This window comes from Miscanthus floridulus, chromosome 1, assembly GCF_019320115.1.
Source record: "Miscanthus floridulus cultivar M001 chromosome 1, ASM1932011v1, whole genome shotgun sequence".
Classification (NCBI taxonomy): domain Eukaryota; kingdom Viridiplantae; phylum Streptophyta; class Magnoliopsida; order Poales; family Poaceae; genus Miscanthus; species Miscanthus floridulus.
In genome coordinates, this window is record NC_089580.1 from 104,986,065 (window position 1) to 105,005,802 (window position 19,738).

The 19,738-nt window shown below is 42.0% G+C and overlaps 1 protein-coding gene across 1 annotated transcript; it reads left to right on the forward strand.

The window, feature by feature from the left end:
- The first annotated feature begins 630 nt into the window (after positions 1-630).
- LOC136490430 (uncharacterized) lies at positions 631-1,688 on the forward strand. Its single transcript, XM_066486768.1, has 2 exons — positions 631-927; positions 1,011-1,688. Exons 1-2 carry the CDS (start codon positions 720-722, stop codon positions 1,472-1,474), a joined length of 672 nt encoding a protein of 223 aa, XP_066342865.1. The 5' UTR covers positions 631-719; the 3' UTR covers positions 1,475-1,688.
- Positions 1,689-19,738: the final 18,050 nt, after the last annotated feature.

Sequence of the window (19,738 nt, forward strand, 5' to 3'; positions counted from 1 at the left end):
AAGGTCCACATCTAAAAATAGCCCTCATTTTCACTCAGAGGCGGTAGTGTCTATGAAATAGCCCTCTATTAATCTTGAGGCTTGTCTTCTAAAATCAAGTATGTAGTAGTGGTTAAGCTCAGGTTTCAGAGATGATGCCTTTCTCATAGCGCAGCAAGATGTTGTCTAAACTTTAAGTGCGGGTGATTCTAGTATAAAACAGACGAACCACACCAATACATGAGTGTAACTAGAATACATTAGTGTAGGTGTAGCTAGTGTATATATCTAGAGAGAGAGAGAGAGAGAACTTACGAAGCAAGATAATGACAAGAACAAATGGAACGAATCAAGATCTCCCTACTCTTGAAGCAAACCGAGCAAAGCAAAAAAGAAGAGAAGCAAACACCATTCATTTGGTCCACACTACTCTGAAAGGCCTGCAAGATCGGCATCCTTCCACCTCGTCTCTGAAGCATCAAATTAAACTTTTCGTACCAGAACAAAGCGGGCTTGCCAGACAACCCGGGCCGCTTTATTCCATCATAACCCGAGCAAGCAAAGGCCACCATTAGCATTTCTCACTAGTGTCTTTCCCTATCCATCGATCTGTCTATTTATATAGACGCTCTTCTTTGACACCATACATATCTGAGTACTATAGAACTCTCCAAGTACGCAAGAATTAGCATGCATTAAGATCTCTCCCACTCCTATCTCTTCCACACTAGCGTTGACAAATGTCGATGATTATGGGATCTTACACCACTGCAGTGAGACCATCGCCAGTCCTGCAGACTTCCTCTCTCTTGCTAGCCCGTGGTTCCTGGAGGCCCGCGGTGGCATTGCGGCCTTCTGCTACCGTGAAGTGCCGACGGCGGGCACTCACCGTGACGTGTGCACTCCCGGAGAAAGAACGGCCACCGGCATTCAGCATCCCGCCCACTGGTGAGTAGAGTACATGTATGCTTTCCATTTCCTTAGCTGGTGGATCAGGAATTCAGCATCGCTGACGAGAGCATGCGTTGCAGCTCTGCTGTGCCCCGTGCCCCTGCCAGACGGGAAGGAGCGGTGGGACATCAAGGAGGAGGATGACCACGTCACGCTGTGGCTCCAGGTGCCAGGGCTGTCGGCGAGCGACATCGAGGTAACCACCAGCGAGGACGTCCTCGAGATCAAACGCAGGGTCACCGCACAACAGCCGGTGCTTCCTGGGGACGCGCACGGCGTGGGCGCGTTCCACATCCGGCTGCTCTTGACCAAGGAGTACGACGGCAGCAACGTGACGGCCGACCTCAACGCCGGCATGCTGGAGGTCACCGTCCCCAAGAACCCGCAACGACCCGGCGAACGCGTCGTGCTGGGGCCGCCCAGGCCCACGCCCACGCCCCGTGGAAACGAGAGCAGTACCAGGAAAGGTCCTCCTCAACCACAGCAAGAAAGGAAACCGGAACAAACCCTGGGCAGACAAAATACAAATGGATCGTCGTTCTAGCTGGCTGAGGGCTTTGCAGTCACTCCCGCTCGGACCCTGCTTTTCTTCTGTGTTGAAATAAGCCTCTCATTTCTAGCTCCGGGTGGACACAAACCAGCAATCGGCTTATGTTGTATCAATTGCCTGGAGAGAGCTTACGCTGTTGTAGTATCTCGTGTGTTTCCTTTAAAAACCTTTTTTTGTTTCTTTATTACTTCCTCTGTTCCTAATTATAAGTCGCTTTGATCATTTTGTTATGTATTTAGATACACTACATTCTATTTTGTTATCTATCTAGATATAACATATGTCTAGATACATAACAAAATCGACTTATAATTTGAAATGAAGAGAGTACAATCACAAAATCGACTTATAATTTGGAACGAATGGAGTACGAGTGTTTCTGGGCACCAAGTGGTCAGGATTCTCCCATCCTCAAAGGTCGTCCTCCTCTATTAAACAAGTTCTGATCAAGTGGACTTGGGCTCAAGATAATTGGGAGAGTTTTGAAGCTCTGTGCCAACGCTTTTCCGGCATCTCCTGCCTGGGGATCGGACATGCGCAGCCCACAGGACTTCGTAGGAATAATCGGCCCAAGTCCACAAGCGTGTGCATCTCCAGCCCAAATTGGTCCGTTCTGGCGAGAGAACAGAGAAAGAAGAGATTGTCCCATATAGAGAGAATATAGGGCCTGTTTCGTTGGTGGTCAACCCTTGGCCTGGTCTACTGGAGCCAACTTGGCCTTGTTTGGTTCCCTGTTTATTGGCTTTAGCCAGGCCAAAGCCGGCCTCCGTATGCGCGCTGGCCTGGCTCCGAAAGAACGGATCGGCGATCTGTTTTCCTGGGGCCTGGCTTGGACAGCGCTCGGTGTGGATTCGCGTAACCTCCGGAGCGGATGAGGACGACCCCCACGAGAGCTCCGCCTGTGCTCCCGCTGGCCACCGCCATATGAGCTCCGACGAGGTGCGCCAGCGGCCACCACTCCGACCAAGCTCCCATCGGCTCCGCCAGCTCGCGAGCTCCCGCCCGTGCTCTCGCGGCCACCACTGCTCCGGCGAAGCTTCGACCATACACCACCACCACGCGAGCTCCTCCTCCTCCTCCCTCAGCCACCATGGTGTGCTTTGCCGGCGGCTACGCGCCCCCCCCCCCCCCCCCCCCCCCCCCCCCGGCCCGCTCATCCACCTACTACAGGAACAGGAATGGGAACGGCAAGTACTTCCTCAAGGGCTCCTCCTCTTCCCTCATCCACCGGCACCGCACCAGGACGCCTCCTTCACCTTCAGCCAGGACAAGAGGGCCGCCGCCACCGCAAGAACTGGAGCACTAGACATGGAGGCGAGCTTGTTACAGGCGATGCCCACCAAGTGTTTGATAGAATGCGTGATTGGGGTGAAGTTACCATGAAGAAGATAAGGTGATTCTATGCAAGCCAAGTCAGAAAACTAAACACACCTATTCTAATCTAGGCTTAGATAGTCCATGCAACCAAACAAATACATGTTGGCTTGCTGGGACCATGATAAGCCTAGCCAGACTTCAATCCTAACCAGGCGTCCATGGAGACAGGGAACCAAACATGCCCATAGAGTTCTAAATTGCCTAATCTTTAGAGAATCTCTTACAAGACGAAATCTGCACCAACGACTTAGCATATTATTTTGCCACATGTCCTTCAAATCTCTATAATACGATCTCCGCCGGTTTCATTGGTTTCGAAACCTCGCGAATCTTCTCGGCGCATCGGCCCGTCCGCTCATCATTCGGCCTCTTCTCGACGCGTCTGTCCATTGCTCGCTCGGCGTCAATGAGCAAGGCGGCAGCGAAGGTGACCGTCGCAGACCACCAGTGCTGGCATGGTCCACCGGCGACCCCTCTCTCACGCCTTGCACTCGAGCTCCACCGCCCGGGCAATAAGGCCCTCGCCATCTCCTCGCACTCCGCCCCGACCGACCTCCGATCAATAGCTGCCTGCTGCCGTCTACTGTCTGAGGCAGCCCTGAGGCACGAGCAGCAGCGACGTCGTGGCCCAGGTGTGCTTCCGGTGAATCCCTGCAGGGATTAACACGGCCGCGTCTTCATGGGCGCCAATGTCATCCACGGGGACCTCAGGTATTTGATGGGTTTGATTATTTGATGTTAATGCCAACTTGTGGAGCTCTGATTAATATGGAGAGGTATCCTATACGTTGAATTGATTTGCAAAGGAAGACGAATACTCTTCGTTGGCTCCAATGGTCCAACATGACTAGGAGAGAACAAGAGAGAAAAGATGTGCTTAGTGGCAGTAAAAATCATCTTCAATCTATTTGTATGACCCAATACCAAAAAAAAATCAGCAAACTAACTCTAACAGACCAACTAGCAAGCTCACAAAACATGTAATTTTTGGAAGTGATTGAAACTATTGACTGGGGGGAAATTATGCCTTAGTATTACATATGCTTTTCTATATAATCTCACGAAGTATATATGATATATTTGCCTAACAAGAACTAGCTTGGATGATGCCTTTGTATAACTTTCTTCTTCTGAATGTTACTTGCCCTTGCCCAATATGCTTGATACTCTGATTCTGCTTTTGCTCCTAGCACTACTACTGCTGTTTTCTTGGACCTTATATCTCCATGTCACTTGCTAAGAAGCTTGAATGTACATATGATTCGGCAAGCCAAGCTGGATAAGTAATCTTCAGTGATCGCACATATATGTAAAATGCTTGAGTTCCTTGAGAAGAACAACAGTACTCATAATTATGTTTAATCCAGTTCATAGTTATACAGATACATGTCACAATTCACTTCGTGTGCAGACTAACATTACTTATATAATCTAATTCGCTCATTTATCTAATTGATAAATATAACGCATCGTGCTTGCCAATTGCATATACCCATCGTTGTCTTATATAAGCATAGAGAGCTTGTTTCCTCTCTTTTCTTTTCTCACTGGTAACTACTTTCAACTGTTATGCACAGGAGGAAATCACGTTCTCAACTTTGAAGTGTTTTTTACTCCATAATTTGAAAATTTTCTGTTCAATTCAGTACATGTACTTATCAAAACCATATCTTCATCAGCATCCTTGTGAAGTTACCATAAATGAAACACCTGAATGCTCTGGTAGTTTCAAAATATTCTAATTAACATATAATTTACTTTATCTTATTGATGGCACGCTACTACTTTATTAGATTGCCATTGGATGACTGTCATCTAACGATTCACATTGTTGGAATATACACTCACAGTGACATTACAACGAGTTGAAGGCTAACCTGAGCTGGCGCGGCAACGCCGTGCCCAAGGTTTTCTAGTATAGAGTTCTAAATTGCCTATGTTTCGTTAGCAAACGATCCATGTGTAACAGAACAATCAAATTCTCTATAGAAGCATTCCTCATCTGAATCCTTCCTGATCTTCTATTCTAACGCTTCCCCAAGTTCAGAGAGCTAACAACTATCTACTGGTCTCCACACGTGAAAGCGTCGATTCAAATTTGAATCTACCAAAATGAATATGTAAGATCACCACCAGAGACATAATATTTAATTGATAATGTTCGGCTTTTAGCAAATTTATTTTTCTGTAAAACAGCTAGGAAGATCGTCGTTCGGGCCCAGAAGCTTTTAATGACTTTTGAGCACATCTTCTAAAAATTCCACATGCAACGTCTTTCACTTCTTTGAGCTCAATTTTTCTGTGGTTGGTTTTTGTGTGCTCCTAAGTCAAAAATATCAAAAAATAAAAAAGAAGGAAAATGACATCACTGCCGGTTGATAGCACAACCTGGGTATCACTGCTGGTTCGAAGGCATAACCGGCAGTGATGCTCTTAGATCACTAACGGGTGATGTTTTGAACCAGTAGTGATATACGGTAAAAGCCTTTATTTCTCTAGATGTGACTTGGTTTGACCGGAGTCTGACCCATTCATCCCTAATCTCTCGTCCTTGTCTCCCTTATCATAGCCAGTTTTACCGAAAAGAGAGGTGTCCTAGATGTATAGATGGTGGCGTCCCCCTCCAGGTCCTCGGCCTTGCATAGAGTTTGTTGGCGACTGAGGTCGAAGCTCCCTCTCATTACATGCAATAAATGTAAGAAGTGTGCTGGAGTTCGCGGTAAGGAAGGCAGGTCCGAACTATGGCCACGTCTTCTAAAAAGTGTATGTATCACAAGGTTAGATCTTGTTGGGCGTTTTTTATGGTTTCTAGCCTTGTGATAATTTTGATTCGAAGTTCAAGATTTGGTGATCTAATTTTAGTGGGATGATAGTGGATGCGAAGGCTAGTATTGAAAGGAAGAATATGTTCAGCCGTTTTTTATTATGGTTTCTACTTTCTAGCCTTGTGATGATTTTGATTCGAAGTTCATGATTTGGTGTTCTAATTTTAGTGGGATGATAGTGGATGCGAAGGCTAGTATTGGAAGGAAGAATATGTTCAGTTGCTGAAAAAATGGGTAGAGAAGGCTGATGAGAGTGCACCTGATGTGCATGAAGAGGTGAATTAGAAGAAGCCCATTGATGAAGAACTGGCAAAGAATTTGTCTCTTTTAGATGGAATTGGAGGCGAAAATTTTGTTTTGTTGAAGTGCATTGTAGGTCTAGTTTGTTTAGTGCTAATTGGGATTATCTAGATTGTACGTAGGCTCTAAATGTTCTATTACATATTTTGCCTCCGGTTCTAATTCAGAGTGTCTATATTGTGTATCTGTCTAAGTTTGTACCTAGGTTGGCAAAAATTAATTTAAACTATACAAAATAGGTAACACAGTACAAAGAAAACAAACATACAACATTTTACCAACTAGATCCATGTTACAATCAAAGTCAAAGTCTAAAAACACATTACAATATAATCACCTTGAAAACATTCTTCTAGCACCCATGTGGGGTCTCTGAGGTGTAAGAGCAAACCGAAGGGGTTGGAGAGAACCAACCAGGGTGCGCAAGGGTTTGGAGCCCATTATGAGCAAGTGGTCATGTCTATCTCAATCCAGACCAACAAAAAGTTAAGAGTCGTGATGAGCAACTCCGCGTCGCTGGCTCAACGCAGACCAACAATCAATTGGGGGCGCTGAATAGAATTACATTGCTAACAACATCCAACCTTCAGTGTGCCTCTCTATCTTCACAAATATCATCTTGACTACGCATAATGAAATGTGTACGTGGAGGACTCTCTCACAAAAGAGCCCAAATATGTGAATACTATAAGTCGTAAAAATATTGTGATGAGGTATCTTGCATACTAAATCAGCTGGCAGGGGGACCTCATCTTTGGTCACGGAGGCATTCAGACGCCGCTTTTTATAACCAGAAGCAACAGTGGTAAGTGATCAACAGATGAGAATCAATGATGTGATAGTTATGTGGATCCAACGTTTGAAAAAAATAATAACAGGTCACAACAAAAACCTTTAGTGATATGCAAAATGTCATTGTAAGCTCGTAGCATTAGTCGGTAGTGATATCTTAGCTATCACTATCAGTTTGTAGCTTGAACCGACAGTAATATATCACCGTCGAGCTATCATTGTCAATTGGTAGCGTGAACCAGTGATAGGTGCCATCATTGCTAGGTGATTAGCTTCCCACCAATTTTCTAAATTCTAGGCTTACCACCTGCTAATTAAATGAGATCCAACGAGCAAACTTTTTTCGATGTGTAACAATTGCATTGCAACAAGGTCGTTTTAGCATATTCTTTCTTAATAAATCGAAGATGACTCACATTGGAAATCAGACTGAGTATTTTTTTTTAATGAATAAGACCTCAAGTTGATACAGAGAAAGACTGCAAAGTGACTTCTATGGCCTTGTTTGGGAAATGGTACTGTAGCACTTTCGTTGTTATTTGGCAATTAGTCACCCTGTTCGCTTATTGGTTTCAGCCAGCCCAAACCAGCCAGCCAATAGTATTTTCCTCTCACAACAAACCAGCACCAGCTAGCCCAAACCAGCCCAGAAACCAACCAGCGAACAGGCCGAGTGTCCAATCATAGTCTAATTAGGCTTAAAAGATTCATCTCGTGAATTTCGTCTAAACTGTGTAATTAGTTTTATTTTTTATTTATATTTAATGCTTCATGCATGCGTCTAAAGATTCAATGTGACGGGGAATCTTGAAAAATTTTGCAAAATTTTGGGAACTACAAGCCCACATATCACGACGATATCGTTTGCAATTAAAAGCACAGGTAGGGTGATAGTTTCATTAAATTCTTTATAAATTATGTTTTGATAGAGGATTTATTTGAACTTCTGGATTTTAATGTATTTTCTAAAAATTTGATAAAAAATAGAGAAGTTTGTTAGAGTTAAGATGAAGCTAAGTGAATTGTAATTTGAAACGCACATAGTATGTACCAGTTGTTTCCTATGTTTATTTTACGTTTGTAACCCTTGTTAATTAAATTAATAATATCCAACTGGTAAACTTCTTCCAATGTGTACCAATTGCAATGCAACAAGGTCGTTTTAGCATTTCATAATAAATCGAAAATGACTCACGTTCGAAATGAGACTGGGTATTTTTTTTAATGAGGCTGAGTATTTTTAATGAATAAGACCTCAAGTTGATATATTGAGAAAAGGATTGCAAGCTGACCTCTATGTATGGACAGGGAAACAACTGACAAGCCCACACCTCACGACGATTTCGTTTGCAATTAATAGGACAGCTAGGGTGACCATTTCGCTGCAAATTAGTGAAACCGAACCTTGCTCGCCAATCCCATTTTTCTCTTGTTTCTGCTATGGCTGGTAGATGCATCGATGGTTTATTTGATTACGCAATATACCGTCAGCACATTCGCGTGCTGTCGCATCTTGCGTGTGAAACCTGAGCTGATCACCAATTTCCAAACTATATATGTCTATAAACTAATGCAATTCTCTTTTTTAAGGAGTCAGACAATTTAAAGTTTAACCAAAATTATATAAAAATTTACTTATAATTATAATACAAAATAAGTACCATTAAATTGGTTATAAAATATATTTTCATAGTAAACTTAGTTGAAGACATAAATATTAATAATATTCACTGTAAACTCGGTCAAAGTTAAACTAGTTTGACCCACACGTATTCTATATTTGCATTCTTTTGTGGACGGAGGGAGTACTAATAGTGGCAATGCTTTTGTGCACGTCCATGTCGCCGCAATCCTCGATTGAATTTTGTACCTACAACATGGCAGATCCACTTAAGGTGTATGGGTACAACAAATTGACACATAGATCAGTCACACACCAACTAGAGCTAGATCGCCCGGGTCACCATGGATGGAAGAACACAACAGATAATTATCACGCTTTCACGGTGAAGAAAGGCTATGTTTACCAGCAGACTAGCAAAGGATAACCAATCGTGCTTGCGTGACGAAGAACGGCTAGTTTCTTAGCAAACTAGCAACGGAACCATTAAAGCTCTCCTAGGAGGGACCCCGTTAGGGCAAGGATATCGGTGGGTTGTCCTAGGTCGGCTGGCAAGCTTAGAGCGTCATCCTTGGATGTCGGATCAAAAGATGAACAACAACATGGAGTTGGAAAAGATGATTAGGGAAAGGTATTAAATGTAAATTTGATGATGGTACGTTGGATACCTCAATCGGCAATGTACCCCCTATTTTATAGAGAATAAGGGTGGTCTTATTCAATTGGAAAACCAATATGGTACTATTTTTATGTCGCTTCGTAGAGTTTTCTTAGACTTAGCCAAAACTGGTATGGGCTTCTTAATTAATTGTCCTAGGTCCAATCTAAGAGTCAACATATGCCCCCTGTCAAACAAGAGAACTCTGCATTCCCTTAGGGCGCGTTTGGTTAGCTTCTCAGATGAGCCAGGCTACAGGTAGCCAGGCCGAGCGCATGCGCATGGCCGGTGTTTGGTTATGGTACTCACAGAGCCTCGCTGTTCGGAGATTTCGTTTGGTTCACTGCATGTTAGCATCGGCTGTCTCACTGACATGTCCCGTTTGCATGCTTGCTGCGCTTGCGCGAGCCTGGCCGCGGAGGAACGAGGATTTTTGGCGTATGAGTTGAGCCTGGCTCACAAGGGAATCTTGCACCGCATGGGACAGGCCCTAACCTCCAACCAGGCAACCAAACGCTCGGAGCTACATCCGTAGAGCCTGGCCGCGGCGTATGCAGGTAACCAAACGCGCCCTTGAATGATGGTGTAAAGATAGTTTAATCTTGTAGATGTCTCAAAAAACACCATTGTGAGAAATAATGATATACCAACACCTTGGCTCTTGGCAAGCTGATTAACCATATTGTCACATCCAGAAGGTAGATTTAAAATGCATAATTCATGCCCCCAAGCCTTAAACATATCAAAGTAAATTCTATAGAGGCTCTTTTCATAGCACGATGGTTGCAAGCATTCATCGGTTATATTTTTACGCTAAGGGTGATAGCAAAGTATCGTCCATATAAATTCATCCACAAAAGTATGCATATGCATAGCCAGTCTCGTAGAAAAAGAGTATGCATAGCCGAATAAAATATTTCAGCTCTTGATTAGAAAGTTATCGATAAGCAAAACAACTTGGCATCCTCTATAATATGAAGACCCACATCAAGGATCAAAATAAGGAGTTGAGGGATAACCAAACATATGAGGGAATGAATTTCACAGAGGCATAGGTGAAGAATATGGATGATGCCATGACCAATAATCTTAATGATTTGGTGTGAACCTCCATCTTGACAATTGTTTCTTGAATCTTCTTCCTTCATTTGTTTTCGTTGCACCACTTGCTTGAACGTCATCCTTCTGAGTTTGAACTCTCCTTTTAGGAACCCACGTCAAATCCTTTTATATTAGCTTTTTTGCACTAAGCTTCTACAACTTATTTTCTTGTCACTTTGGTAAACCGAGTATCTTAGTTTTATTTCTGTTTTGGACAGCGGCAACCTCTCCTTGAATTTGGGCACTCTCACTTCTTTTGTTTAGATTTGGCACCTGCTTACGGCCACTGTTCTTCACACGACAAACCTGTTTTACCACTTTGGCCTCGTTCGGCTTGCTGAAACTTGGCTGAAAACATTGTTCTGGCTGAAATGTTGTGAGAGAAAAATACTGTTTCGGCTGAAAAAAGAAGCCGATCAAGCCGGATATAAGGTAAGCCGAATGGGGCCTTTCTTCTTATGTTGAGCTCCGAACCGATTTGAATCAAATTGGTGTTTATAATATGATGATTTCTCTAAATATCTAGGAGCTGCATACTCTGTGTAATATGGCCTAAAGTATGGTGGAGCATGTGCCTCTTGACCAAACTAACCACAAGATGAATAAGGATGAAAACATATGGGTCGTAGTCCATATGACATAGGAATTGACTACTCAAAAGGAGAGTATATATATTGCTATTGTGTGAGATCTATTCCCTTGCTAATTCCACTCTTGAGACTTGTGCTTTGGAGACAATCTTGATGATTGGACCTTTCTTAGCTGATTCGCGATATTGGTTTCATCTTATTTCTTATATTTAGCCAGAAGTTCATCGAAACTGAGCTTTAACTTTTACTCTTATTCTTATCACAACCTTTACCTCCATCAGCTCTGTGATACTCCTTTTATCCTCCTCTTGATAGACATGTGCCACATGAGGATCCCTCTGATCCTAGGGAAACTAGCTTAACCAATATGCTAGCCGGTTTTAGCTACTACTCATCTACACTCAATTGGCAAGAGCTCAATCGATCATCCATAGATTGTGAAAGATCACCAACCACTAATGATTAATAATCTACCTTCTTTGGAGGAATTGGAGTATATTGTAAAAGATGATTACTTTCCTAGACATAATCGGTTTAGCCTGATTCTCCCTATTCAATGGGATCAATCGGCCTTTGCTTCAGCTAGAGAGATTTTGCTTGGCCCTAGTGTCTTCTGGATTTGTAATCACCCTAGTGTCCTCTAGAACATCTCCAATTTGCAATTCATGGACAACGACCTTGTCTTCGCATGAGGGCTTCAAATGTCTCTTTGACATTTGAGCTTTGACTTTTTGATGAATTGGATGATGCTAGCCGATTCTAAATCTATTTGCCATCAAGACCAACTGAATTCAATTGGTTGTTTTGTTGAGATTTACAAAATCTTATTCGTCCTTTATTAATGGCAGATTGGATCTTGATCAAACATATTGCAGTTAAAAGTATTATGATCAAAGGCATTATGCCACTTGGAATACATAAGCCCTTCTAGATTTTGAATTGAAAGCAAAACTTTGTGATCATTGAACCTAATAACATTATTCTCTAACAAGATTATAAAAGACATGATCACAAAAAGTAAAGTCAAAGGTGTACTTTGATTTCTTTAGCTGACTCTTTTATGGAGTCAGCTTTAAAGCTAGGCATACGAATGGTTCAGATTTGACATTAATCCATTCGGTCACACCTTTGCAATTCTCTTTCTTGCCAGATGTTTCAGGATTGATCATAAAACCAACATCGGCATCTGCAATATTTCTCAATGTTGGCCCTAAATCATTAAACCTAAAATAATTGCATAATTTGTTTCTCATTTGGGACCAAGTATGAATTGAATATAAAATAAGTAAAGGAACCCATGTAGATATAGAAGCCAAGGTAAACATTGGAGAAAGCACTAACTTTGACAAAATAGTGTTATCGGTCTCTTAATAAGGCATAATATGTTGGCCCAAACAATCTAAATTTATTCCATCATCGACAAGTAAAATACCTTCCTCAATCAATCTCTTAACGCTACAACTAAGAATATCACTAATAGATGTAGCAATTGAAACAATATGACCAGATTGGGATTTCGATAAAACATTGTACTTGGTACCTTGTTAATCATGCATGAGAAGTGAAGGTACTTGATCTGAGTGATGTTGCTCCTCATCATCTGAGAACAACCAATTGCAGACTGCTCTGCAGAAATCTGGCTAGGTCGGTGTTCAAACCCGGCTAAGCCCATTTTTCCAGCACCACTAGAAATCTCCAGCTGTTGACACTCTAACACCTTTTCCTTGTCTTCAGGGGTTTCATCTTTAGTGACTTGGTATTCTTTGTTAAGCGAACATATTTCAACTATAATTTGAGGATCATGAACAACAAGATAGTTACTAGATAAATACATAACCATTTTGGCTCCTGAAAAGTCAAGGCTTGCTAATTTCTTGCACTTCACATGTTTTCTATGGCTTGACTTGTTTCTTGAGATGTAATTGATTCAGAATGATATTGTGTTGTTTAGCTTTGTCGTCCGAACACTTTCTTATATCTGAATCAACTTCTTATTTGCCAGTTGTGTCAGCTAGCAATGCTTTCTCTTCTTGCACAATTCTACTTTAATCTCATTACTATCTAGATGCTCTTGACCTTCTTTCAACTTTTCAACAAGGTAGCTAGCCAAGCATGAATAACATCGTCTGTCCCATTAACAAACTGCCACCTAATACTTTTAGGCTCATTTAGAAATGAAGCATAATCGTCGCTACATTCTTGAAATTGAGTAGGGGATAAATTGTATGTCGTACTGCTATGAAGCTGAATTGTGAGCATTAACTCCTGTATATGGTGCTGAATTTATATGTGGAACCTCTGTTTTATTAGCATATTGTGCACCACATGTGAGTTGTGAGTAATTGGGTGGATAGTTATTATTCTCATAGTCAATTATCTCATTTATCAACATGTCTTATGGTGAAACCACATATTGTGAGCATTAACATGCCTATGAATACGGATATGGATTATGTATGTTACAAGTAGCATTAAAACTCAAAGAATTCAAAGTTGGCCTTGACTTTTGAACATGATATCTAGAATTATAATGTGTATGATGAAGATCATTAGCAGCTTAAGTATTAACCGATGCAACATATCTCCTATTTTTATGACGAGCAAACATCAGCATGAGAATCCATGGACTTGAAAATAACAATTAGAATCATGTGATGTATTTGCAAGTTGTACCTTGGGATAGTTGTAGTAGTATTGCGATACAACACCCTATTACTCCATGTTTTAGAACTTGACTGTCTTGCTAAATTGTTCAATGACAAGACCAACAAATTGCAAAACCACAAGCAAGGTCACAAGGGGTCAAAACTAGATGCGATCGACACTTTGGGCCAGATGCAACGCTAATGGCGAGCACCAGAAGATAGATCTATCAAGAATATGGCTAGGGCAAATAGATTCGGCTACAAAGTAGAGCTGAAGCAATCATTCTGTAACAGAACCACCCAATTTATACAAGATCAAGTACGGTTGTCCCCGCTAACACGTTGACACACCCATACTTTCACTCATATAAACCCGGTAGTCCACCGAGTGTCCCGAAAGACCTCGGTAAATCAACATCACAACCAAGATCGTGTGATTAAGCCAATACACATCACATACATCGGGTTGCAGCGGAAATAATATTACAAAGGGGTTAACAAATAATAGTACAAGTTTGGGGTTTCAAAACCGCTTAGTGAAAACAACATAGCTTTCAAATGATTACATTAATATAAGTTCCAAATATATTGCTAGCATAGTGACATCATCCGACAAAAGCATATAGATGAGAAGTAAGTATAGAATCACCGAGCCCACCGGCGGTTAGCCACCATCATCAACAGGTTAAGAACATCACCTGCAACAAGGTGGGATAAATCCTGAGTACTCGAATGTACTCAGCCAGACTTACCCGTCGGAAACCAAAACAAATGACACCAACGATCATGCAAGGCTTTCTTTAGTGGGCTAGCTGACTTGTTTGCAAAAAGCATAAGCTATCATGAAGAAACCATTTTAAGTACTTTGCATCATCTTTATTATGGCCTATCCATCTAGGTAAGCACCTGTACTATAGCAATCACTTGATTAACCAATAACATCCAGTTACCAATTTAGATTTAGCATATCCCATACCATCCAGATAACCATCATTGTTCCATAATAATTACTACGATGCAGTAACTCAAGTCAAGTGCTCACTATCCAGGAGCGATGGCGATTCGAATCGATTCCTAACCAGCTGGTGATTTATTCCTTACACAAACCTCACTCACCCGCTAAAGTGAGATATTGATCACCGAGTCAACTTTCCAGGAATCTCGAGTTTGCCAGGAACCACATGTACCCGGGGGCCGACCGACTGCACTTTGGTCTTATCATCTCGCCCCCGTGTCCTACCACACCTGCTCCGGCACAGTGCGCTGCGGGCAATCTACTCGGCCCGAAAAATCTCCCAGCTTTGCGGTCGGAAGGTACTTTATCCGGCCAGCTAAATGTAAGGCATGCGTTCAACATGACTCGAGGCCCAACAATGGTCGGTCCTTAATCGACACAGACGGAAACTAACAGCACCCCAGAACCCTATCTGGTTGCCTCCAACTTTTTCCGTCCGGTCTCCAATTATCCATCACACATGGTTAATTCCAGGATATCATTCTTTCCATAGCTAAATTCTTCCAGTAACCACCTATAATGTAGGTGACTGGATATCTCCGATCGCTACCGGTCTAAGCAAGGCTAAGCAGTTATTCGATCCTGACCTAACAGGGTAAAAAGGTAATAAGGTAGGCAAGGATAGTAATAAATGCATCAACGGTTTCAATCAACTCCTACAACTTAATGCAATAATATATAAACTCATATATATAGAAAGAATTGCTTTTATAAATTAGGAGACTTATAATGCTCCGGGGCTTGCCTGGGATCCGAAACAAGTCAGTTCAGTTAGCTTGCACCATCCTGGTGACATCACAGGTCCTAACACTTGCTTAGCCCTTCCATCTTCAGGATAGATCCTCCATACATCGTCTTCGGGCTTGGCTCCAACATCACGTCCTTCACGTGGTTCATCTAGCGTACCTAGATGAGATGCAATATGCAAGTGTATGAATGTGATGAATTATAACACAAGATGCATCACATAAACATTCAAGACAAACACAAGATTATGCAAGACATACACCAATAACTATTTAACTAACATCACACCACTAACTATAGAGAGCAAGCACATCAAGCATGGCACAAGTTTCCCAAGATCTCAGGTGCTCTAACTCAGTCATCATTCAAGGCATACGTCACACTTAACAATATACAAGCAAACACTATAATTGGAATCTGCCAATTTCTGGACATGCAAACAGCAGCTACAAGATTTAGCTATAACTGGAGTTACACAAATCCAAATGACTTGCAAGAAGACATTTTGGAAAGCTTATAAAATTATCTACATTTCATCTATAATCATCTTAGCATGATTCTCAAGTTAACTAAGTCAAATATACCCATTTACAGAAACTGGTCCACAATTGACAGAGAGCAGCCATTTTTGAAACCCAACTTTAAACAGGCATAACTCACAAACTACAAGGACAAATGCCACCAAATTTTAACAGCAGCTAGATACATGAATTATCTACAACTTTTGTATAAACAAGTTTCACAACAAAGCACATTAGCATGAAGAACTTTTCTAGGTTCCCAGATCTGTCCATAAACCACATTTGCAAGAAAATAAATATTAACTTATGTTGCAAACACATAATTAGGCAAAACCAACTTTATCAACATGTCACACATGACTAAAGAACACCAGAAAACCTAGTGTCCATGGCCAAATAAATTCTTTTAATGCATTTCTTAATTTATTTTAGATAACAAGGTGATTTAATGAACATATACAAAATTATACAATAAATTCTACAAAAATTACAGTGGCTCACATATCCTCTCATTAGTCTACTGTACAAATTTCACTCCATTTGAATATGTATAGCAACCTCTATGAAAAAGACAAGTTGCTAAAGCAAGAAATCATGTGAGAGCAAGATAAACCAATAACTCACTCATACTTCATCCAATACTCATGAAATTTTTACCACACATCAACTATCACATGAGTAGCATGCCACAAAAATTTCACTTCATTTGGAGCCCTAGATCTGCAGTTATGGAAAATAACAAATTCAACTAGCATTACAACCTTACTGCACAAATCTATTTTTACCGCAAAATATTTAAACTAAAAGATGCCATATTATAGATCTAGCGCATAGAGAATTTCACAAGGATTCCAAAAAGTCCTCATTTGCTATTTTACAATTTTTCTATGAATTACTATGAATTTCTAAAGTTCAGCAAATTTCCTGCAAGAAGGTCCTTAACAGCACTATTCATTTGAGTCACAGATTTCGCACTTAACCCCCTGCCATAGATCAAATTGATGCTCTTGGTCCCTGCTCGCAGTTGGGAACATAGGAGGCTGGGAGTTCGCCACTGACGGCTGGAGGAAGCTTGTCGAAGGCGGTGGAGTGGTGGTGGAGCTTCAGCAGGACCGCGCGCACTCGCACAGGGCTTTGGCTTGGCCGGCCTTGGTCTGGGAAGGTCCAGCCACGTGCATGGGTGGCATGCCGCGGCGGCGGCCGGCTATGGCAGCGGCGAGGCGACGCGGTAGTGGCGTTGTATGGCACGAGCGCGGAGCTAGGCATGGGGAGGCCGAGGGGCAGCAGCGCTGGCGGCAGAGCTTCGCTCGGTGGCGTGCCTAGGAGGGAGTCCAGCAGCGGGCAGCAGCTACATGGCCGCAGCAGTGCGAGCGGCAACCGAAGCTGACCGGCGGCTAGGAGAGAGCAGGAGAGTGAATGGGAAGGGAGAGGAAGAGAGTGAATGGAGAGAGCAGGAGAGCTAGGGTCATTTACCAGAGCACAGCAAGGAGGAGCTGGTGGCCATGCAAGCAGGAAGAGCGCCACGCGACCTGCAGCGCCTGGTGCACGGTTGGCACTGTTCATCCATTTCAAATTTCCAATTCTACCTCAAAAACACGACTGAACCTAAATCTTTGTCCTTTCATATCTCCTAATACGTTTAGTTTAGGCACAAACGGTAGTAACAAATGTTGTAGAGCTATATGAGGACTACAACTTTGCTTAAAGGTTTTTGGTCTAACTCGGATTATATTGGAAGATATAGAGCTGCAAAGTAGGGCTCATGAAACTAAAAATTCAGGTTTCAGTTATCTTAGACTTAGAATATTTTTGGACTCTGAAAACAGCAGCAGATTCAAAGTTTGAGCCTCGGTATGACTTAGTTTCAAGTTGATCTGGCTCTTGTTCCAAAAACAAAGTTTGTTCTACTCCACTCAAACTTCAACTTTTATTTAAGGTGTAACTCCATGCAAGCACTGTACGCAATTCATCAACACAGGTCAAAGTAGCATCGCGGTAAAGCTTAAATCTGAGTTTTAGACCGATTGATGCATTTTCTTGATATTTTCCCAACATGAACCTTTCATGACTTTTGTTCATGAGTATAGGTAGAGTTGTTTGATCAAGGTTGCAATGTTTGTTTGTCATCACATGTTCTCATCCACCTAATAAAGCAATTCAGGCGAGAACATAACTTGTCATTTCATGTGACTTCTTGATTCCAAACTTCATGAAACTTTTCCAGCGATCCATGTGGGTGGAAATTGATGTGAGGCATATGAAGGGAGCACCTTCAACATTACTTAAGTATATATCCGAAAAGGGGCAATATGCAAGCAAAGGTGTGTTGCCCAAGTTTAAGTTGCAGCTCACTCTTGTAAATTTGATCTTGACACCCTCATCACCACTTAACATGCCATGTTTGAGCTCAAACCCATTGCTTAACTGGTGGCAAACACCTAGGGTGTTACAGCCCTCCCCCCTTAAAGGAATCACGTCCCGAGATTCGATGCGAAAGACTTTTAAGGGAAGAGAAACTTGCCATCCAGTTTCCAACAACAGTGATAGCATTAGGCTACTTAACTTCAAAGTATCAGAGAGTCTAATTTGGTCACGACACTTTCTGATACTTGCTCTTCGTCGTAAGCTGTTGTCTGAAGAATTTCCTTTGTTGGCGTCCATAAAGCATTATTACATTGGAAGGAATCCAAGATAGCACTGTCCTACATACTTCATCCTCGATGTATGAAGAGTGATACAAGTGTAGACTCTACTTCCCTAGTGGATAAAGCACTGAACTTATGGACTTTGCACTAGATCGCGGTCGGTTGACGGATATTCCTTGCAATAGTGTTATATTGGCTCCTAAGGTCTGAAAAGCAGTTCTCTACTAACATGGCTTGAGCACAACTTCTCATAAAGGATGTGATCATAGACGGGGAAAACATCCCTTGAGGGCATGAGAAGCTAGTTAACCAATATCTAAACTGGTTGTAGTGGTGCACTCACTCATATGTCAACTGATGAAAAGCTACATAATGTTCCATGTGTGCAGTGCTCTTTCTCTGATAACAATACTGTATTACCTGAGTCAGTTGAGTGAGCGGTGAATGTGATAACTAACTCTGTTGACTCAGCATTTTCGATGACCATTATTTAAGGGAATTCTCGTATCCAAACGGCAACAGTTATCTGAGTTGTATCTGAGGCAACCCCTTGGGTAAAGCACATGGAAGACACCTTAGGCATGTCAGCATTGGAGAACCATTGATGCAGAAGGATGTTAGTGATGCTTGGAGGGCAACACAAGTTGCAAGTAATTACAAAACTAGGGACTAGTTCACTACCAAGCAGGTTAAGTACAATTTGCCTTCGTGGTGCAGTTGCACAGCAAGTTGGTTGACTTGCATCGTAGCAAAACCAGCTTTCTTAAACTATATTTGACGTCGAGGCTTCCATTCTTAGGCCAATCAATATCTCAAAAACCATAATCCAAAAATCTATGGTTTAACACCTTTCTAATCACTTTTGAATTGCAAGGGCACAATTTAACTTCTAGAACACCTTGACTGCTCACGCATTGCTGATCTAAGAGGGCAAAAGCAAGGCACATAGGGGTGCAATTAATCTTCTCAAGGGTATGAAGGGTTGTCTAACAGCAATACACCTACAAGTTGTAATTTCTTGGCATGAATTACAAACACAACCGTCTAATGCAAAGGATGATCGCAGTCACAGCGAAATTGCAGATTCTGTACCCTTTTGTTTTCTATTCATATCTCACAAACTACTTCTTCAATATGAACAAATTTTGGTGGGCATGTAGATCCATGGGTCTTCTAACTACTCACCAAAATTCAACTCAACCGGACACCGTTTGACCATCCAAACAATTCATCTACCAAGACTGCTATGTTCTGAAATGGCAGCAACCGAGCCGACAAGATATCTCTCAAATCCGATGTTTTACTCAATCAATACTCAAACCAACTTAAGACATTGAAGGGTCCTAAGCAAGGAATGAGATCACCAAGTTTGGGGTCAATCCAACTTCGTTTGAGTCACTAATTGCCGGCTTGAAGATAAC